This window comes from Prunus dulcis, chromosome 5 (assembly GCF_902201215.1).
Source record: "Prunus dulcis chromosome 5, ALMONDv2, whole genome shotgun sequence".
NCBI classification, from domain to species: domain Eukaryota; kingdom Viridiplantae; phylum Streptophyta; class Magnoliopsida; order Rosales; family Rosaceae; genus Prunus; species Prunus dulcis.
Genome location: NC_047654.1, coordinates 17214705 through 17238303, shown reverse-complemented (window position 1 = coordinate 17238303; position 23599 = coordinate 17214705). Strand labels below are relative to the sequence as shown.

Sequence of the window (23599 nt, the reverse complement as noted above, 5' to 3'; positions counted from 1 at the left end):
CTACCAAACAAAAGGTTTTGGAAGATGGCCAAGATTAGCTACTTTCCAAATGCAAATATATACACATACATAATTTGATTGCGTACTCTCTCTCTCTCTCTCTCTCTCTCTCTCTCTCTCTCTCTCTCTCTGTGATGATGATGATGATGATTAGATTAGATTAGACATGAATTCAACACAATTTCCTAATTTATCATCACACCATTATCACAGATACTCAAGAGACGGTTTGTCTTTGTTTTAGGATAAGTTCCCAACTGTCTTTGTTTTAGGATAAGTTCCCAACTCTATTCTCAAGTATATTTCAACCCTTTATATATTATATATATATCCAATCAAAGGAGGCGCATGAATTAACTAATACAGAGACATATGGGGGCCTATCAAACTGCAGCCACTTTCAAATTCTTGATGAATGTACACAACTTTCTCTTTCTGACTTCTCTCTCTCTCTCTCTCTCTCTCTCTCTCTCTCTCTCTCTCTCTCATGTAAAAGTCTAAGCTGCATAGTTGGAAGACGTACAGTTTTATCATAACAGCACTTGAATAATATAAGAGAGAGATGATAAATAGAATAGCTAAGACGCAGTGGAAGGAAGGAATTCTTCTTCGTTCTTCTTCTTTTTCCTTGTTTCATTTCAAAGACAAGTTAATGATGATCAAGCCACAGCCCAGAAAGAATTGGATCCCACTACCCACTAGCTCGCTCCCTCCCTCCCATATATGATCCCATCCCGTGCTGCCTCTCTCTCTCTCTCTCTCTCTCTCTCTCTCTCTCTCTCTCTCCACTTAGTTAATTCACTCTATTTTCCGTCGTGGGATGGCATTATAAGGAAGGAAGCTCTAGTAGGGTTGTTTGCCTTTTGACTATACTACTAGATGCAATGCACATTACAACTTTACTACATTTAACAACATTATTAATTATTCCAATAAGGGTGGATAAGATCAATTAAGAATTTCTCATTCATTTAATCAATGCATGCAATATACTATATCATATCACATCAACTATATATACTAGCTAGTATAATCACTCAAACAATGTTATTAGTTTGGCTTGGGCATCATGATCGTGCTGACATTACAGTTCAACTACAACTATAAGGTGGGTCTAAGATATTCAATCATAATTAAACAACTTGTTCTTTGAATTAATTATGTATGTTAAATTTATCTCAAAAATAAATTATATATATATTAAATTAAATTTGTTCATCGCATCTCACACATGCATGAAGGTTTTGGATGTCTCCCTGATATCTTCTATTGTATATGTACATTCAATAAGGTAACAGATAGATTCCATAAAATGTTAAGTAAGAATTAAACATCAAGTAACTAGCTAGCACAATATCTGTTTTTTGCTACCCACCCTTTGTGGCTGGGGGACCGTACTAACCCCGAGGGTAGGGGGTGTGTGCTTTGTGCAACTTCACCCACCAATGCTAAGGTGAACAACCCAAGACCACTATGCCTTATTTAAGAATGTTTCAATTAAGCAATCAATCACTTTAATATTCTGCTTAGTTACAAACCCGCGCTACTAGACTCAACAGCACAAATATTTGTTTTTCATTAGAGCTAGAAACATATAAATTGAAGAAATTCTAGGCGCATAGACCAATCTCTGTACTATTTGGTTAAAATTAATTATAATCATTAGGAATATGGACACCTGGGTTATCTATTCTATTTCCCTGAATGCTAGTGATCTAAATACTTGATTAATGGTTGTTTACAACAATATTAGTGAGAGGGGTCGTAACCTATAGACTATGGATACAAATACAATCACATGGAAAAAACTACTAATTAATAAACATATCTAATTAACTCCAAGAATTAACTACAGTTGCTATCATATATAAATATGGAATATTATTGGAATGATTGACTACAAGGCTGGGAAAACGCATATGAATCTGCAAACTTTTGTCTCCATATATCTTTTTTTTCCAGCAAGCTCTCTGTAAAATTAGATCTACCAGGAATGCAAGTGGAAGAAATTAAGTAAGAAAATAATGAATCTCTCTTGTATAAAAACAACATGTGGCCATTCACGTTGAGTTCAACAATTTCAGCCCCCCTTTCAAACAGCTCAAGTTATAAGTTCTTTTGCAAGGGAAGGAATTTTTCTTTTGTTCAGCTTATTACAAGTACCACATTTCCTCAGTTTGTGCACAAATATATCAATACGCAGACAGATTGCAGCCCTTCTCCTACCTTCTCCCCAGCCTTCTCTTTTAGGAGTTACAGCTAAATATTAAAATATTTATATTTATACTTATATATCATCAGAATGTTTTCAGACATCATCTTAATTACTGGAGAAAACAAAAATAGTTGTAAAACTAAGAGATGAAAGATAATTAAAAAAAAACCATATATATCCCTTTTAGGGGTTCTGAGATATCTGACACCAATTAATCACTGGATCTCAGGTATCTTCAGAGACCTAGCTAGCTAGTGAAGATTTTCAACCAAGATGATATATCTAGGGATTGAGATTACAAATTAACAATTGAGAAATACATAAATTTCACATGAACAGACGCCATCAATATTCATTTCTCCATGTCAGTTGCACATAATATGTATACTCAGCTGAGGAAGGGACTGGATTAATTACCCTAACCTCAACAGACGGATTTTGATGCCTTCGCTCACAAACAAGACGAGTCTGATCTGCAAACTGCTGCCGCCTTCTCTGATCTGCTCGCCTCACTACTTCAAACCTGTAAAACATAAGAGCAACCGCAGTTGTTCACCTATATATATACACATATGTGTATGTGTGAATATCATTCTGTGGAGTTTTATGGAGAGTACTAAAATAACAAAATTAAAACTATATATATATATATATATATATATATATATATGCAATTGCAAGGAAGCAATGAAATAATCTTGGATTTTCATGAGTTAAAAGGAAGGAAATATATGGGAGGTGCAGTGCAGCCTGAAGGGGGGAAGAGAGGTAGCTCGATGGATGGATGGATGGCTAGGTAGGTGATGACAGAAGCATAGAGAGCACAAAGGAGTGAGATGCATATTTGATTGCAAATCATCCATCTGTGCTCTCTATCTTCTGTCAACAACATATCACCACACCACTGCTTCCTCTCTCCCTCCCTACCCTAACTTTAATAATTTAATAATATAAATTATTATTAAATGGAAAGTAGTTGTAGCTGCAGATACTTTAAAAGACTCTCACCAATGGTCCCTATTTATAGGAGAAAAAAAGGAGCAACCCGCCCTCTCCAAAAATAAAAAAGAAGGAAAACTTTCACAAAGAGAAGGGTACTATAGTACATATCATATATATTTGCAACCGCTTCTCACGAGATAAAATTTTATCAAAAGAACAGATATATAGTACTCATCTTCTTCATCATTTTCTGACTTCCTAACAAACCCCACACAGTTTCCAAGGTAAACCATTGGTAGCTAGCTAAGGTATATTACCATTTTAGCCACTGACAGTGAAGAAAGATATATCTTAAGCTTAACCAACTCCTCACAAATTAATAAATTTAATATTATTGAAACGAATGAGGAATATACTCCCTCTCCCTCCCACCCTCCCTCCCTTCTTCCTCGCATTTTGGGAAGGGTTGAATGAGTCAGAAATCTCACTCACAGTGCCTGCCTGCTAAGCTAACTATAATTATTTCATTCCAGTACTGTACTGATATATCCAAACAGCATATATCCATGCAGCTTTATTTGATATGCCCCCATGTGCATTAAGGATCTCCATAATCCTGTGCAGATTATGTGTGTGGTCATGCAATCCTTATGCCTCATGCATGCATGCATGCCCATGCATAATGCTTCACATGCATCTTGGCCCTGGTGGTGGAGTGACTAATTACTCAATATCTTTTTTTTATTTATGCGTAATGAGATGAGACCCACAAAGAAAGCACAAATCAATTGATAATAATAAACAATGAATACAGTAACACAAGTCAAAGCTACCCACTTGAAATTTGGATCGATCCCAACCACAACATACCATCTAGAGCTGTGTAGATGCATGATCAGTGCATTGTTACTAGTCACCATCACCTTGACGCAATGGCGGACCCAATTTTTTTTCTTCTAGGAATAGGTTAAATTTATTATTTTTATTAGAGATATATTATAAGTCTTTTTTCTCTTAAAATAAAATTTTATAAATCAAATAAGGCTATATTACGAGCAAATATAATACGAATAAGTACAAAATATAAATTAAATACCAAATCAAGCTCATTGAGCAACCTCAAAAAATTATGGTCAATTGCAAAAAAAATTAAAGAGCTTATTACCTAGTGAAGTGTATCAAAATATCTTTGATTATTGACTTTGAATCAATAATCACATAAAACTCTTTCTCAATGTAGACAATGAGGGAATACTCATCCTCCATCTGCATTGGGCTGGAGCCCACTCCAACTCAAGTGTAGATCCGCCTTTGGCCTCAACGAGAGATGATGGATGAATAAAATAAGTGAAAAGTGAAATATTCAGATTCTAGAAATATTAATATTTACTAGTGAATATTTTAAAAAAAGAAAAGAAAAGGTATTTGTGCCAAGCCAATAAGGGCATGCTAATAATTGTGTCAACTTCTATGGAATTTACTTTTGAATTAGTAAAAGACCCCATGTAGACGCAGGACCACTGTGGTCCAACCAATATTTGACTGCTGAATCATCACTATACATATATTTTTGGGTGTTCATAATGCAAAAATAATGTCCTTCAAGAAGCATATATATGAATACAAAGTATATCTAAAAAAATTAACCGATTATTATCTGGTTTGCTAGCTACTACTTACACATCAACGAAAGTTTGAAAAAAAAAAAAAAAAAAAAAAAAAAAAAGCTTTTCTTTGTTTGCATACGAAAGGGGGAATCAAATCTAAAATATCTGCCCTCAACCAACCCCATATGTCACTTGATCGCTAATATTCATGATCATGACCAAGCATATATATCTTCTTCTTTTTTTTTATATATACCTTTAACATCATATAAATCAATTGCCTAAAATAGCAGCTCTCCCTATTTTGATAAAAGGAGAGGAGGAGAAAGCAGTGTGCAGTATTTCATTCAATCAAAGATATTCAAGTTTTGTGTGGGAATGAGGAGAGGAAGGGTTTGGTCTTGGCTTGGGGGGTCAGTGAGTCAGTCAGTCAGGGATAATGGCAATTATTATTGCAACTTGCCAAGAAACATGGAGAGGAAGGTATTTCAAAGCATCCCTCAACACACATTCCTTATCCCTCTATATTAAAGTTACACACCCATATGGGGCGGTGGGCTACTATTATGCTTAGCATCCCATAAACAATATCCTCCACCATAACACGTGTCGACACCCCACCATCATCTACGCACACTACTGGTCTCTTTCTAGCCCTAGGATGATAGTAACCCTAGAAAACTCTCGACAATAGGCTAATGCCGTTGTGAAACTTGTCTTTTCAGTTCACTGCAACTGTGCAACTGTGCAACTGTGTAACTGTGTAACTGTGTAACTGTGTGAATAAAAATTAGAAATACATGAGAAAAATAATAATAAAAGTTGGGCCCACTACTGCTATTTTTGGAGGATTGAATTATTCTTGGAATTCTCTAGGTTTCCCCTTTTGGGTTGGAGGTGGGTTATGGGGGTGATGATGGGCGAGGTTGATTGGCCAAATGGGGTTCTGTTCTCTTCTGCTGCATCTCGAACATGCTTCAATTATATTATATTGTTTTATATCTTTGACTAGTAGTAGTATGCGATGCGAGTATATATGTGATGCATGTACGATCGGTAGCGTTTAAAGCAGGCTATAAGTTTTTTTTCTTTTTTTTATTTTTTTATTTTTTTATTTTTTTATTTATTTTTATGAGGAGCTTGCAAGATATGCAAATATATAATTAATCATTTCCTGCTTTTATTATTAATATTAATCATATATTTATGTTGTTCTTGTTGGGGTGGGGATGTCAAGACCCAACAACTGGCAATGACAAATTCTTTTGGGCCTCCCTGGGCTTTAGCTACCACACAATTTTTTGACAAGATTTCAACAACAAAAATAATCACCAGTGGCATTAATTTAGAAGAAAAAGAGACCAAGGAGAGAGGTCATGATGCAGAAGATAATAGTTGTAGAAGAAATGGCAGCAAGTGCACCAGTGGCATTATTGTTATTATTCTTGTGTTGTGGTAATGACTCAGATGAATTCTGGTTTGCAGATTGATCAGCATCAGCAGGTGGGGTTTCAACCCCAGCTGGTTCCAAGACTTTGACGACCATCCTCTGCCCTTTCTCGCAGTGTTCAGCAACCCCACTCATGAAATAGAACAGACCGGGTCGGTCCAATGTCACCACACTGTGACCATCGTTTGAGTAGTAAATGGGGCGATCTGAATGGCACTTTTCGTGATCTTCCTTGCTCACTACCAACACTGAGTCTGCAAATGTATCGTAACCGAAATCTGGGTCCATCCATCCACGCGAAAATTACAAACCAGATTTTGTTTTATACAATAGTGATATATGAACAAAGTATATATACACATATGTATTTGTGCATAATATATATATATATATATATATATTGTTACTCACAGAGAGTGTCGTCAACATTGAACCTTTTCTTTGAGGCCCATTCGTTGTACACTAATTGTTGGTAGTATTCTGTTTTGGGGACCTCCCATCCATAGGTCTTGTCTCCAACTTCAAATTGAATACAAGTTACCAAAACGACTTGGATGCCAAGAAAAAGTAAGACAAATACTTTCGAGGAATATTCCATGAAGTATATATATATATATATATATATATATATATATATATAGCTAGTTTGAATTGTTCTTATAGGGAGGCCTTAATTTGCTTGGCTGATCTCCAACTAGCTAGGAAGAATAAAATGGAAGTGTTTGAGGAAGTGGGGGGCAAGCAAGTTGGAGTTAAAAAGAGTGATCAAGTTGAAGTTTGTTACTGAGGAAGAAAAGGGGTGAGGGGATTCTTAGGAGTCAAAGGTGGAGATGGTGGGATTGTTTATTCTTTATTGTTGGAGGATATATCATTTGACTTGGTCAGTGTACAACAGTTTTTCAAATGGCAGTTCACTGTGTAATTTTTTTTAACCCTTTTTCTTAGTTTATTCCTTTTATTCATCATTTCTGAATTTTACGTTGTGTCAAATCACGAATTTCTGTTCACTACTTTGCACAAGTGAAAAAAATAAAGTTTTTAAAGAGTGGGAGGAGGACTCTGCTTAGGTCCTTTTTATGCGTAGAGGCTGATGGGCTAGGGTACAAGGACTTTTTATTTACTTATTTATTATTAATTCAAGGATATTGAGAGGGGAATATTTGATTTGAATACATAATTTCAGGGAGACATTGGGAGATGGGGGATTCGAATATGAGACCTTAGGTGTATAGATGGATAAAGATTTTTAACCATTTGAGCTACAAGTCTGTGTCGGGGCACATGAACTTTGTTACGTTTTGGGCTCTAAACTCCAATTAAATTTAAATATCCCTATTTTTTTAAATCAAATTATATGAACTCAAGAAGATCAAAAAGAGGCGTATATGGGATGACACCACAGTGGAAAAGTATGCTAAACTCTCCTCCCTCTCCCTCAAGTGCATCCTGGTTCAATTCACGTAGGAGACAATCTTGAGACAACTCAATAAAATACTCCCCTTTCCTCCTTACTGAATGACCAAAAAAAATAAAATATAAAAGGAGGCAAAAATGGTTTAATTTGTTTGGTTTGATCAAATAAATCAGAGGGTAAAGTTGGCAAAGTTGGACAGAATAATTGAATGGTTGGTGGGTGTCAATAGAATTTCATAAATACTAGCTAGAGAAAGCCTATAATAATGATGAGGGGAAGGAAGCTAAAGTTTATAAATTGTAAAGCCCAACGTCATGACTCAGGCTTCAATTAAAGGTAGCCCAAAACCACTCCATACGTATCTGCTTGATGGGTCAAGTTAGACGCTGCATACGCCAAGGCCGAAGAGGGGCACATGCCCACTTCTTTCTTTTTCTTTTTTTTAAAAATTTATTTTTGGGTGTATAGTTATTTATTCATTTATATTTTTAAACAAATGATTTTGGGAAATCAGAAATGGAACCTAGAATTTGGGTGCATAATTAATTACTTTTGTTTGTAATAGAACTAACTGCCCACTTCTCTGACTTTCTCCTCCTTTGATCACGTCGTCGTCTTCTTTTATGAATTGAAACGGCTAGAACATTATATATGCTTGCAGAATTTACTAATTAAATTAAAGTGTTTGGTAATCACAATCCTTAAATTGTATAAGAACAATACTTTTAATGGCTAAACTAATTATTAACACTTTTCTTTAGTACAATACAAGAGATTGGGGGAGAGGGGGTTTACACAAATATTCATTAGATATCTGAGAGTTTCGAACATCTGCTTGCACAGGTGAAAGTAAAAGGGCTCAACCAAATGAGCTATACCCTACTGATAACTAATTATGAACCTACTTAAACACAAATGATAAACAAAATGAGTAGGGTGACAATATGAAATAATGTAACATAAGTAAAAAATTGTATTCCAAGCAATTACTTTATGTAATATTTTCTTTTTAATCTGAAGAGAAACTTTACGTAATCATTAATTAAACCAGACAAGTAAGATGGATGTCCCAAATTAGCCATGTTGATGTGGTCCTGCGGCTGAACTCGGAGGAGGGGGTGGGCTTGGTATGATCCTTAATTTTCTCGGGTTCGAATCTGCAGCAATCAATAAACTCAAACTCAATAACATCAATCAAATCATATGTTCCTTCCTGTATGACAAAGTAAATGATATGATCAATGATGCATAAACATATGAAGAGACAATTAGTCACAAGCCCGTCACGATTGAAAACTCTTAATTAGTAAGTTACTCTAAATCATGTTAATTAGAAGGAAGGAATAATAGTAAGTTACCTGCGTGAACGTAATGAGGTGATTGCATGACTAAGAATGAAGAGACGATCAATATGAGTAGCGTCAAAAGACGGATGAAAAAGCATGAGATCAGTCCCATCTCTCAATTACTCCTTCAACTTCAAAGATGGACCGATGCGGTAACTTTCTAGTTTCTATATTAATATCATCCACCCACCTCTCTAATCCCGTAATACTCTACACATATATATATAGTCATCCATAAACTTAAACTGCAAGTCATGATCCCTCGAGCTCTAGTGAGAACCCGAGCTTTTAAAAAAGATGAATGAATGGATTAAGAAATTTCTTTTGCGGGAAAAAACGGCCGACGACCAAATAAAAAAGGCCCTTGACTTTAACTTTGAATCCAACATTACTATTATATATATATATATATATATATATATAAAGAAACGCGCTTGAGTACGTATATAGTTAGCCGCATGTCTTTGACATTGAATTAATCAAAGTTAAGAAAATAATGTAATTGACCTCGCATATATAGTAGCTAGGTCTTTTTTCTTGGTCAATTGAATTTGAACCAACCTCCTCCTCCTTCTTCTTCTTCTTTTTTTTTTTTTTGTCTTTTTTTTTCTTTCTAATATTCTTAATGTTATTGAGTTAAGTGACGCGCATATATTAGAAGAATTAAACAAACCTGCTTGAACATGAGCTGATTGCCTGGACAAGAAGGAAGCAGTGATCAGCATGAGTAGCATGAGAATACGGACCTAAAAGTATGACTTCATCAGGCCCATTGATCTCAACAATTAATCCATCTTGCTTTTTCCAATGATCGATCGATCGGCGTTATAGCTAGCAGCTTTCTTGCCCTTAGGATGTTGGCATGGCATGCTTCCATTTACATAGACGGAAAAGTCAGAGGAGTGCTGAAGACCGAAGACCGAAGAACGAAGAAGATTTTTCATTAATTAATCAGAAAAATATTGGCCTCAGTTGCAAAAGCACCAATTGGCAATTATTTTCCAATAAGACAATGGACATTGGGGCTTATGCGTTAGGCCTTCTTTTTTCTTCTCTCATGACTTGATCAACCCATTTCAATTTCTCTTTTTCTAATTGATATTTTTATTCAATTCCTACTTAATATATTTTTTTTTTGGCAGAGATACTTTATTAAAAAATAATAAGCACTATAAAAGTGTACAAAAGATAGCATTGGAACAATTAATATTATTCAAAACTCAAATATGAAAGACATAAATAAATGCGTGATCATAAAAAAGACTCGGGCCTAAACAACTCAAGAGGAAAACAACAAGAAAAGAGAAAGAAATAAGAGGAAGCATGAACATCTCTTCAATCTGCACATCAACAAACCCTTGATAGCACAAGAAACTTGCAGCCTAAAACAAAACACAAAATAATAAAAAGCAAAATGATAACAAATAAAACAATATTAAAAAAGAAAATTCACAAGTAAACTTAAAAAAAAAAATAGAAATAACTTTTAGTTAAGTCCCCGACCGAATTTTTTTTAAAGCAAATAAATTTAAGATAAAATTTTAAGTCTCACGCCATAAAGGACCTTTGTGAGTCCAAAACCTACGCGGACCGTTGGAAATCAAGCAAACGCAAAGTTGGTTCAGTCTAAAAAAGGGGAAAAAAAGGAAGGGAAAGTAGGTGTTAAGTCATAGGTTTCGTATTTTTATGGTTATGGTCACGAACTTTTTGTTTACCTTATGCAAATAACGCGTATTTTTTGTGTATAAATTCATTTCGTAGTAGCCCTTGTTGTCTTTGAAATTGCTCTCTCTCTTTTTTCTCATTGGAGTACAAATTAGTCTTTTGAAATATATCAACCCATATGCAAGCATTTGAGATAGTCTTTTTCTATTTTTAAAAAACTTATGAGATGTTTGAGGAAACTAAAAATACATATTCAAACAGTCGTGCATTGAACAATGGGTTTTTACATTCTCATTTGTTATTACTCTTATTGCATCAAAGTTTCTTTATGCCTATCTAGAGTTATGATCATCATGAGAATTTTATGCTCATGTGGTGTAAACAAAAGGACATTTTGAGGAGCTTTCTGCTAATGTGGTGTAAACAAAATAATATTGGAAGTCCAAGATGATTTAGAATATAATATATAATGATCAATAACTTTACGAATTGCAGTATAAATATTCCTACAAATAATATGGCTTCAAGGTCCAAATTACATGAGTTGATAGAACCGAACTATATATACATTGTATAGGAATTAAAGATCATAACAAAAATATCATTGAACGTGGTTGATCATTTTGTAAAGTCTTGCTATCAATCTTTATTTGTAAAAGATATGGGATAGTGCACCTGTAAATTAAAAAGGTATTAAATGAAAAGATTGCAAAAACAAATTTTATAACCAAAACTGAAAAAGTGAATTTTGAACAATTACCAAGTGTATGTTTGCAAACGGAAATCTTGTGCAAACGGAAATCTTGTATTCCAACGAAAAACTTGATGTAATATTTTCTTTTTAATATGAAGAGAAACTTTACGTAATCATTAATTAAATCAGACCAGTAAGATGGACGTCCCAAATTAGCCATGTTGACGTTGATGTGGTCCTGGGGCTGAAATCGGAGCAGGGGGTGGGCTTGGACTGCTCCTTAATTTTCTCGGGTTTGGATCTGCAGCAACCATTAAACTCAAACTCAATAACATCAATCAAATCATGTTCCTTTATGACAAGGTCAAGTATATGATGCATAAACATATGAAGAGAGAATTAATTCACAAGACCGTCATGATTGAAAACTCTTAATTAGTAAGCTGCTCTGAGAAATGAAAATGGATGGGTGTCACCGTGTTACCGTGTCACCGTATGTCACCGTGTCATTATCAATAAATAATCAACTCACATGTTACATGTACAAGCTAGCATTATTCTAAATCATGTTAATTAGAAGGAAGAAATAATAATAAAATACCTGCCTGAACGTAATGAGGTGATTGCAGGACCAAGAATGAAGAGACGATCAATATGAGCAGCGTCAGAAGACGGATGAAAAAGCATGAGATCAGTCCCATATCTCAACTATTCCTTCAACTTCAAAGATGGACCGACCGATGCGGCAACTTTCTAGTTTCTATATTAATATTGACCTACATCTACCTCTCTCCCGTGGCTACATATATATAGCAATACTAATAGTAGTCATCCTCCATAAACGTAAACGCAAGTCATGGTCCCTTGAGCTCTATTGAGAACCCGCGCTTTGAAAAAAGAAGAATGAATTAAGAAATTTCTTCAGTGAAGTGTTTGTGGGGAAAGATGGGCGACGATGGAGTAAAAAAAGGTTTTGACTTTGACTTGGAATACAACATTACTATTCCAGCTAATTTGCACAATCAGTTGAGTCACAAAAAAAGAAGAAGGTAGAAATGACTTTTAGTTAAGTCCCCCACCGATATTTAAGAAAAAAACTTTAAATTAAGTGTCACGCACGTCACGAAGGACCTTTGTGAGTCAAAACTTACGCGGACCTTTGCCAATCAAGCAAACGCAAAGTTGATTCAGTCTAGAAAAGGGGAAAAAGAAAAAGAAAAAGGAAGGGGAAGTAGGTGTTAAGTCATAGGTTTCGTATTTGTACAGTTATGGTCACGAACTTTTTGTTCCCTACCTTATGCAAATAACGCATACTTTTTGTGTATAAATTCATTTCTTAGTAGTTTCCTTTGTAGTCTTTGAAATTAATCTCTCTCTCTTTTTTCTCGCTGGAGTGCAAATTAGTCTTTTGAAATATATCAACCCATATGCAGGCATTTGAGATATGTCTTTTTCTATTTTTAATCAACTTATGAGATGTTTGAGGAAACTAAAAATACATATTCAAACAGTCGTGCATTGAACAATGGGTTTTTACATTCTCATTTGTCATTGTTCTCATTGCATCAAAGTTTCTTTACGCCTATCTAAAGTCATGGTGTAAACAAAAGGACTTTTTGAGGAATTTTATGCTCATGTGGTGTAAACAAAAGGACTTTTTGAGGAATTTTATGCTCATGTGGTGTAAACAAAAGGACTTTTTGAGGAGTTTGCTACTAACGTGGTGTAAACAAAATGATATTGGGAGTCCAAGATTATTTAGAATAAAATATATAATGATCAATAACTTTACGTCTTGCAATATAAATTTAGTTCACATTATTGTAGTAAGCTTACATCAATTTGCAAATGAACTAGAAATTTTACTGTAACTTTGATAAATATTCATAGAAATAATATTAAAATGGCTTCAAGGTCCAAATTACATGAGTTGATAGAATCCAACTATATATACATTGTATAGGAATTAAAGATCATAAAAAATCAATGAATGTTGATCATTTTGTAGAGCCTTGCTATCAATTCTTATTTGTAAAAGATATGGGATAGATAGTGCACCTGTAAATTTAAAAGATGAATATATAACCCATTCAATGATTAAATGAAATGATTGGAAGAACAGATTATATACCAAAACTGAAGAAGCGAATTTTGAACAATTACCAAGCGTACGTTTACAAACGGAAATCTTGTCGGGCGAGGCTTATCAAGTATATAGCAGAAGCAGGGAGAGAGTTGTTTATACTAGGGGTGGGCATCAATCCGGCCGATCCGACCAAACCGGCCGAACCAAACCGTATTTTCCGGTTTGGATTGGTTTTGACTTTAAAAAAGTCAACAGTTTTTAAATCCGAACCAAACCGGAGTAATTTGGTTCAGCTGCGGTTTGAAGTTTTAAAAAACTGTGTTAATCCGAACCGAACCGTTTAAATATTAATTAATTATATTTATATATTTATATATTAATTTACATGTGTCAATGGTTGAGTGGCTACTTAAAAGTGTTAGTGTACACCCAGCAGCACTGAATTGGACTCCAAAGCACCTATTTTCAGATTGAGCTTCTCTTCCTTACGCAGCCTCACTCTCAACCATTTCAACCCTAGAAAAGCCACCATAGATTTGAACCACCACAACCTCCATTGCTTCAATCAAACCCATTCTCACATAGCAAAAATCTCTTTGGCGTCGCACCTCCATCATCATCGTTGCACAGCCATCTTCATCGTCGCACAGCCAGAGTCGCACCTCCTCCATCATCAAACCCATTTGTATGTGCTTGACTCACTCAGTCTCTTTCTTTCTTTTACTGGACAGTATAAGTTCGTATTGTTTCCATGTTTTGTATGATTGTAATAGTTGATGCAAATGAGCCTGACTGTTTTGAAGAGCTAGATAAATGTCTTAACTGGCGTTAGCTATTGCTGCGATTCTTTGGGGTCTAATTTTTCGATAGTCATCTTCTCCAATAGAGCTTATCGGTTTAATCTTGATACGTCTCTGTTTCTTGACGGTTCTTCCGGGAAATTGAAGCATTTCTCAGCATCTCTATTCATCCCCATTTGTGAATAGAAAATATCTTTATGTGCCTGACGTTGTTTCATCCTTCTTTTACTTTTAGAGTGATTGTTCTGCTTTGCCTACTGGATATGACAAGGATGAGAGAGTTATGGCACAGTTGCCTCTGCACTGGTAGACCAAAATAAATCTCATCACATAGTTTCACTTCATCATCAGTCGGGTGAGTGACAATAAAACCGCCATTTATTTCATTTTCAAGTTGTTTTGTTGTGGCCTTCCAGATAGTGTTTGATGTCGTATGTAACAATTTTATGTTTGATTCAGGCTCTTTTTTGTTTGTGAAGCATATGAAATGTTTCAATATTCCTTGGATAATCTTATACCTATTTGTTTATATCAGCAGACACTATGGTGTTGAGAAATTTCTTACCAACATAACTTTTCAGTCATGCTTGAAGCATGGTAATTTAATATTTACTTAACAAACTAACCAATATATGTTGCTGGAATTGCTGAAGTAAATAAATTATGGTATAGTGACTCTTTTCTACCAGCTTCACTCATTGTCTATATGAGTTGTGGGTGTCTTAATTCTTTTTATATCCTATGTTGATAATTTATTAGATCTGGTTACATTTAGATTACAGCTCTTTATTTTTTTGCCAAATATCAGATTTTCGCTGCTTGCCAAATATCTGATTCTCCAGCTAACTAAGCGCCAACAATGGATGAAGCTAACTCAATACCAACAATGGATGAAGCTAACTCAGTGCCAACGATGGTGAGTTCTTCTAATTTATTTAATGTTCATGATGGGGTGTAATTTGTCTGATTAATGTGCAAAGTTCTTCCAAATATCAGAGTATTCGTGATGCTGTCATGTATGTAAGATCTTCCCCCCAAAGATTAGAAACTTTTAAATCTTGCATTGAAAAAGATAAGATTGATTGTAAAGGCTTGGTTGTCTTGGATGTGCCAACTAGGTGGAATTCCACCTACATGATGCTAGAAGCTGCTTTGAAATTTAAGAAGGCTTTTTCTAGGTTGGAAGATGAGGATGGGCATTTTAAAAGCTACTTTGGTAGAGGGAATACACCACCAGTTGAGGAGGATTGGGCAAATGCTGTTGTCTTTGTCAAGTTTTTAAAAAGTTTTTATGAGTTCACTTTGAGATGTAGTGCCACTTTGCATGCCACAGCCCATACTACTTTTCATGACTTATTTGCAATTGATTGTGAATTGGCCGAATTGAGTGTAGTAGACAATCCTCTTCTATCCAACATGGCTCAAAATATGAAATTGAAATATGACAAGTATTGGGGATCACTTGATAGTGTGAATCAATTCTTGTTGATAGCTGTTGTTCTTGATCCTAGGTATAAGTTGGACAATTTATCAATGCATATTGCTGATTTGTATGTGGAAAATGATGCTTATGTTGCCGAGAAGACAGCTGGTGTGAGAGATCTTTTGTTTAAACTGTATGGGTTGTACGAGGCAGGTTTCGTTAGTAATCCAACTCAAAGTTTTAGTAGTTCTACTACATCCTCAAGTATTGGCAGCAGCATAGTGACTGATAGTTCTAACTCCTCAAGCTTTGGAGGTGATAGGAAAAAAGCTATGAAGGAAAAGTGGAAAAAGAGACAACAAGAGAAAGAGGCAGTGGTTTTATCTCATGAGATAGATAGGTATTTGTCGGATGCAGCAGAACAAGATATTGAACAATTTGATATTTTGAATTGGTGGAGGGTGAATGCTTCTAAATATCCAGTTTTAGCGGTCATTGCAAGAGATGTGCTTGCAATTCCAGTCTCTACAGTTGCTTCAGAATCTACTTTTAGCACGGGAGGGAGAACAATTAACTCATTTCGTAGTTCCTTGAGTCCTGCTATGGTTGAGGCTTTAATTTGTACACAAAATTGGTTGAAGTCCACTTCAATATCTTTACAAGTTCAGCCCACTATTGAGGAGATGGAGTTTTATGAAACCGTTGAGTTAGGTATATATATTTTTCTCAATTAATTGCTTATAACGTGTTGTTTTTTTCCTGCTAAAGCTAAATATATGATTATGTATATTTTTTATATAGAAATGCAGAGATCAAATGCTAGTGCGCCTATGCACATTTTCACTGATTGATTCTCTATTGATGCACAACCTTGCAATTATGGTAATTTTCTTATTCAATTCTTATTTTGATCATCTTGTATCCTAAAATTTGTGTTGATTAAACTGCTTTTATGTGCAGCCTTTAATTCTGAATTGGGCAGCCTTTAATTGAATGGGGACATGCTGGAAATTGGGCAGCCTTTAATTAAATGGAAATTATGAACTTGTATTTTGGATAGCCTTTCATTTCTTAGTTTTATCATCTTGTATTCATTTCTTATGAACTTTAGAATGTTTGTTTTGATGGAAATTGTGAACTTATATGAATGCTGGAAACTGGACAGCTTTTGATTAAATGAAAATTATGAACTTGTATTTTGGGCAGCCTTTCTTTCTTAGTTTTATCATCTTGTATTCATTTCTTATGAACTTTAGAATGTTTGTTTTGATGGAAATTGTAAACTTAGATGCATGCTAGACATTGGACAACCTTTGAATAAATGGAATGATGTTGTATTAGCCTTTGATGGAATGGAATGGAATGATATAATGGCAAAATGTTAGCATTATAATGTAAGAGCATGTTGAAAAATGCATGGTTTTGTGTTAGGCACAAACCGGCCGAACCAATCCGAACCAAACCGATTACAAGTGGTTTGGATTGGTTCGGTTTCCATTATGATTTTAGGCTAATCCGAACCAAACCGGACCGTTATTTTCTTATTGGTTCAGCTGTGGTTTGAGAGTAAAACCGAACCAATCCGGACCGTGCCCACCCCTAGTTTATACACCTGCACAAGTTGAATAAGAGCAGCATGCAAAGGTGAAATCACATGCACACGGTACATGCAAGCATGCACTACTTTATTTACCCAATACAATACAAGCTCTGAATTAAATGGAAACAATTATACTCAACCAAAACGAAATTATAATCCATGAAAGAAAGAAAACAAAATTTGCAATCCGTCCACAAAGACTGCTTATTCAGTTGCGTTACATAGTATCCAATAAAAAACAATGAATACCATGCACGTATTAGCTAGTGTATATATAATTAGGTAGGTCGGTCGACTCCTAATCAACCCTGACACAAAATTGCTTCCTCAAATACAAGGGGTTAAGTAATTAATTATTGGATGATCAATAATAGGTGTATGGTGGCGCCTGGGGATAGTAATGGCCGTATGGGTAATATGATGATCTTTGTCCATAAGGACCATTGTACCCATCCATATATGGGTCAACTGCTCCAGCCCTATAATATGAATGATGGTCATAATACCCATTGGCATTGACAATAATGTTGCCCTCGCCATAGCCGTCATAGTTATTACATTGATCTCCAGTCCTGACCCAGCAGATTTCTGCCTCTTTCCCAGCCTGCACCAGCCTTCTCAGTAACTTGGTCGGGTTTACTTTACCAGAAATATATGCCATACCTGCTTCTGCATCCACATTGTATGACGCTCCTAAACCATTCAAACACAAACTCTACACTTCAATTTCTGTCCGATTAAGTATATTATGCGCCCTAACGTAATGTTAGGGTGTAGGATTTAGGGTTCAGGGAAAGAAGAAATAGATTAAGAGTACCTCGGATCTTTTTCAGCATTTTCGTTAGGCACTTATGCCATCCGCCGGACTTGGTGTCCACTTTCAGTCCACACGTCTGTAAATTTTAAAGACAAGTCCAAAATGAATTTACAGAACCAATCAAAGAGGAGAAAATGGAAACAGGAAGAAATAATAAATATGTTGAGAGATTATATAATATTCTGATCGATCATACCATGTAAGATCGAGACTCCATTGTAGACAACTTTTCCAACTCTTCCTCCCCTCACGATCAAAGACAGAGCTTGGAAACTAGGGTTTTCTTTAGGAGGAGGAGATAGGCTATAGGGTCTGTAATGGATGGATTTGAGACAAGACGAGAGTGCGGTATTTATATATAGACTTTGGTTGGTTATGTTTTTTCTTTTCTTTTCTTTTCTTTTGGGTCATTTGATTAAAGATGGAAATAGTTGTGTTGGTGTTGTGTCGGTAAGGTAAGTATTTTGTAAGTAGAAAGAAATCTCGAAATTGAGGTCGAGCATTTTAAATTACAATATTCTCATTTTTATTTCCCACGTAAATCTTGCAAGAATCTCATGATATTCAGAAGTAAACGCATATAAGAAAATATTATTGTAATTCATATTGGGCGGATTGGTTATCATGAATTCCGAATTTATGTGACGCTGATTGCTAATGCCTGCATGAATTAAATTCTTCAAGTCACCAAATCAAAAGAGGGAGGATTTGTGTTTGTATTCGATTTGTCCAACACTGATGTTGTATGTATCAAATCAAAAACTCGAATAAAAACGGCATTCACAATTCTCGGAACGAGACGTTTTGCTGTCGTAAGAATTTTTGGAAAACCTAGCTACATTTTTGATAATTAATTAGTAATTTGGTGGTGGTAAATGGAAATGGCCTAAACTTTAGGCCCAAATTCCCCCGACTGCGCAGGGAGTTGCAGCATAGCTTCCTTTTAATTATTCATTTATTACTTAACGCAAACGTACTGATATTAAGAGAGAAATTCTGGATCGTTTGGAAATTGGAGATATAAATTCTGGATCAAAAACAAAAAGTTCTGACAAAGTTTTACTATTAGATTCTAATTGATATATATATTCTTTATGTTTTATTAAGCGATTATTTATTTCATTTCAATTGGAAATCCAAAAACATATTTTATGAATCGATCTACCTTGCAATTCACGCGTCAATATTTAGTTCTAAAACGAAATATACTTATATATCCAAGCTTGGCTTTGAAACAATCTTCCTTATAAATTATATGTGTAGTCCAATCCCATACATCTTTTAAGTCACGATGGGTTCATCATTCAGTGCCTTGCTTGTCATCTCTTCATCACATTTGAATACCTCTTTTATTTATTTTATACGTAGATGCAGTCTGGGCCTAGGGGAGTGTGTGAGCTGGTCAAGCTTTAAACTTCAAACCTAAGGTCGATATGCCTCTGCCTTTTCGGGCTTTTCATGAAGTATTTTCAGACCCAAAAAAAAAAAAAACAAAAAGGTCGATATGCTCTTTGGACAATTGGGTCAAACACTGAAATAAACAATCAGGAATTGAATTCTTTACACAGAAACGAAACTAAAGACAGCTCTAATTGGTTAAGTTAACTGGCACATGTGTGTGACAAGAAAGTCAACGAGGAAAAGATAGTGAATTGTAGCAAGAGATGCATGCAAATCAGAATCTTGCAAACAAAGCCTTCATCTGCCCAAGAGAATCCTATTCACAACATCAATTGGCAAAGCATATGCTGGATCTGTTGCTTTCACCCGAGACTATTCCAGAAGGGAAAGACCTGCATCAACAAGCATCAACCTTAATGTAATGAATACGGAGGAGAGAGCAAGCAACCAAGAACAAAACAAGAAATTACATGAAGAACATAAATCATATATATCATTTTGGCATTTTATTGCCTTCATAAGCAGATCCTTGCAAGTTGCAACCCTTCTGGATGAAGTTGGAAACTCGAAAGCTCCAACCATGCATTGATCATGATCGTCCAGACTGGTGACAACTTACGACATGCCATAGGTAAAGAAATGTGGAAACAAACAAAACTTATTTACCAGCTACACCAAAGTATGTGTGGTAGACATCAACAGCATCATCTGGTCTGTCAGAAATTCCTCCATTTTCAGTGTCCTGCAATTTTCAGTAATTACATGCAACATTCAGATAAACCCATAGTCACATATTTTCATTCTGGGAATAAGTTACCAGAGAGAATGCCCATTCCTAAAGCATAATCCAAATCTATAGACAGAGCTTATTAGGTAAATGTAACCTGGCAGTCCAAAATGAACTTGACACTTGGTAGATAATAACTTAATAATCACATAAGTGAGATTAAGGATATTTCTACACTTGGTAGTTGGACTGATGTAAAAAGAGTTAAGTCTCAGGACCTGGTAAGTTACACTGACGATCAGTTCCTATTCAAAGTTTTCAGTCAATTATCCTTTCTGTTTTAGGTTGTCAATAGATTGTACACATGGCCAAAAAGAAAGTCATAAGACAATTTCAACAATCCCAATATGTTACTTTGCAATGCAGTTTACACTCAGGATTAACAAATTCAGCACAGCATTCATCTTTAAAGCAATCATTTTTGTCAACATGTCATCGACTAAGTTTTTAATTGAAAAGAGCAAAATAACATATTAAAACCTTAGTTGGAGAGATGCAATGCAAGAATGACTGCTAATTTCCATTGAACGGACAAAAAGGAAACAGCTCCAAGGATATGTGGAGTTTTTGCATACAAATAATACAATTGATTGAATTATGAACTCAGAACGGCTCGTATAGGGGTAGCATACAACCAATTTATGAAGTACTAATCCAAAACTAAAATTTCATACAGATAGTATAGGGGTAAATGACATACTTTGAGCTGCATGAGACTCCCAACCAGGCGTGCATCCAAATCCGTCATCATGATTTTTACAACTTACAATGTAGTTCACTGCCTTCTCCACATTGATTTTATCCAAACGATGTAGTAATGAGAGACATCATATAGCAATATAAGAAAACCTAAAAGAAAAAATAAAAATGTTTATGTACTTTTTTCTTTTGAAGAAACGGAAAACAATTGTTACTAAATCATGTTTTGCATAAAGAGCGGGTGACTACAACAAATATAAGATGCAAAAACACAAAGGAAATTGAAAAATACTACCTTGGATCAACTTCACCCCACATGTCCCCGTTAAAAGATCCATCTTTATTTTGCAGCATAGCGACATCTGAGTTGAATATTAAGTTTAACCAAATTTGCTAACTTCTCTCTGCTTTATTTTGATTGTCCAATTAATGAATGCCAAACAACTATAATTGAGCTACAAGCAGCCGCTCCACACAAGAAGTACCAATTATTTTTGTACGCCATTCATCAATTGAAAATGCATACCTTAGGGGAATGTGGATTTATTTCAAATTTTACAAACAGATGAGGTAACGGATACAATTTGCAACCCTGTCAACATCCAGAACTTCAATATTGTCAAATAAGGCCAAAACCTGCACAGCACTTAAGGTATATAGTATGTGTGGACCATGCCCAATGTTACCGCCAAACCCACCTGCATATACAAAGCTGTATCGTGTCATCAGTTTCTGTAGAACACTAAACCAATAAACAAACAATAAAGAACGAAATACCAGTTGGTGTTGTAAAAACCTGAGTCATGCTGGCACTGGAGGCCCAGGAAACAACCTCATCGGCATCCACAGTGTGAAGCTTTCCGAGAAGATCAAGAGTGGTCAAACCCCAGTGTGCCCAATTCATTCTTAGATGCTCCATCGCCAGAGACTCCAAACAGTCCTCCTTCTGAGTACAGTATCACCATTATTACTAGGTGGATTATATATAAGGCAAAATAAAACTATATGCATTGAATTTGCATAAAAATCAAACCTTTTCGACTGAAAGAATGAATTGAACATGTTTCTGAGTCGCCAGCTCCGCCAACTGTTACAAATATCTCAGAATTAGGAAAAACCACGGATACAGCATCGGCTATACTATTTAAAATAAATAAATAAATAAATAATCGCATATAGGCGGGCGGCTATACTTCTTTTACGACAAAATAATAAAACCGCACGGCTATACTTAAAAAAAAAAAACCCGGGTATACGCCTCGCGGATATACTATATATATATATATATATACACTGCCTAGTGCCTGCCAAAAACAGCACGGCCGAGCGGCTACGTTTTTGAAAAAAAATTTGGTAAAAGGGTTATAGCCGGGCGGCTATACTATTTAGGGGAAAAAATCGTCTAGCCGGACGGCTATACTATTTTTAAAAACATAGTATAGCCGAACGGCTAAACTATTTTTATGAAAAAATTTAAAACTCGGCTATAGCCGTTATGAAAAATTCGGAAAACGAGTACAGCCGACCGGCTATACCATATATATTTTTTAAAAGAACCCGGCTAGTGCCTAGGGGCCACATGTCAAAAAAGTAGAGCCGAGCGGCTATACTAATTTTTAAAAAATGAAGGAAAACTAGTATAGCCGAACGGTTATACTATTTTAAAAAAACAAAACCTAGTACAGGCGCCCGGCTATACTATTTTTGTAACACCCCGACTCCAAATTTAATTGCTTATTTTAATCGATTTAATTAAATTTACGAATTTACCCTTGGGGTAGGGGTAAATTGGTCACTTTCTTCTTCGGAAGGATTTTGGGACCGTGGATGGTATTTTTGGGTAGGTGGTACCGAGACGAATTCGTAGACAGGCGGAAGGCTTGAATCGGAGTTGTAACGAAAAAGTTACGGGCAAAACACTCCCAGTGGCAAACTTGTAATTATTTCAAAAAGTTTGGTAAAAATCAGATTTTCACCTCAGCTTTCTCTCTCTCTCGCGCGACACTCTCTCTCTCCTCAGTCTCTCTCTCTCTCCCCGACGTCTTCTCTCTCTCTCCTCGGTTCGTCCAGCTCCGGCCACGGCAGGACCCGAGATCGGTCCCGATCGATCCGTCTCGCCGGCCCGATCAAGCGCTGCCCGTTTTTCCCGTCGGAAACCACGAATTCCGGCCGCGCGTTCGACTGGTTCGAACCGGAACTGTTCCGCCGTCGCGCCGCCGCCTCCGCCGCCCAAATCCGGTGATTGAGGTATGATTTCTCCTCCTTTTTACGTGCTCTAGCTGATGTTGGTATAGGTTTGGATCGATTGTGAGTGTGGGAAACGGATTAGAAAACCTAGGGTTTGGGCCGAATTTCAAACTGAAATTCCGGCCAGTTGCCGCCCGAATTGGGCCTCCCCGTAGTTGAAGAAAGTGATCCTGACCTCGAGTAGAAGCTAGGGTAGGAAGGGTGAGCTCGGGTGTGGAGTTTTTCCGTCGCCGAAAATTACTCTACACACCCACGCGCTGCCGGCGCGTGTGGCGGCGCGTGGGCGAGTCTGGTGAGGCTGCATTGTAACCCGATGAGATCCTTAGGTTGTCACGAGCGCGTAGGAATTCGCGAATCTCAATTCGGATGTCGTTTGACTATCGAACGGATTTTCGCATATTGTGCG

At 36.0% G+C, this 23599-nt stretch overlaps 2 protein-coding genes and 1 pseudogene across 2 annotated transcripts; all 3 read right to left on the bottom strand.

The window, feature by feature from the left end:
* Positions 1 to 5992: 5992 nt before the first annotated feature.
* Positions 5993 to 6812, bottom strand: LOC117628832 (mavicyanin-like). The gene is made up of 2 exons (XM_034361365.1): positions 6626 to 6812; positions 5993 to 6492 (listed from the first exon to the last, which is right to left on the bottom strand). The coding sequence occupies exons 1-2, from the start codon at positions 6810 to 6812 to the stop codon at positions 6110 to 6112; spliced, it is 570 nt and encodes a 189-aa protein (XP_034217256.1). The 3' UTR covers positions 5993 to 6109.
* A 10794-nt stretch (positions 6813 to 17606) lies between these two features.
* On the bottom strand, positions 17607 to 18276 carry LOC117629159 (heavy metal-associated isoprenylated plant protein 33-like). The gene is made up of 3 exons (XM_034361663.1): positions 18256 to 18276; positions 18060 to 18135; positions 17607 to 17935 (listed from the first exon to the last, which is right to left on the bottom strand). The coding sequence occupies exons 1-3, from the start codon at positions 18274 to 18276 to the stop codon at positions 17607 to 17609; spliced, it is 426 nt and encodes a 141-aa protein (XP_034217554.1).
* Positions 18277 to 19543: 1267 nt separating this feature from the next.
* LOC117629158 lies at positions 19544 to 22527 on the bottom strand (annotated as a pseudogene).
* Positions 22528 to 23599: the final 1072 nt, after the last annotated feature.

Coding starts and splice junctions, on each gene's coding strand:
- LOC117628832 (XM_034361365.1), bottom strand. CDS start 6,812: ATGGAATATTCCTCGAAAGTATTTGTCTTACTTTTTCTTGGCATCCAA. Junction 6,493..6,625: donor CAATGTTGACGACACTCTCT/GTGAGTAACAAT, acceptor GGATGGACCCAG/ATTTCGGTTACGATACATTT.
- LOC117629159 (XM_034361663.1), bottom strand. CDS start 18,276: ATGGAGTCTCGATCTTACATG. Junction 18,136..18,255: donor TGGAGTCTCGATCTTACATG/GTATGATCGATC, acceptor TAAAATTTACAG/ACGTGTGGACTGAAAGTGGA. Junction 17,936..18,059: donor AATGCTGAAAAAGATCCGAG/GTACTCTTAATC, acceptor TGAATGGTTTAG/GAGCGTCATACAATGTGGAT.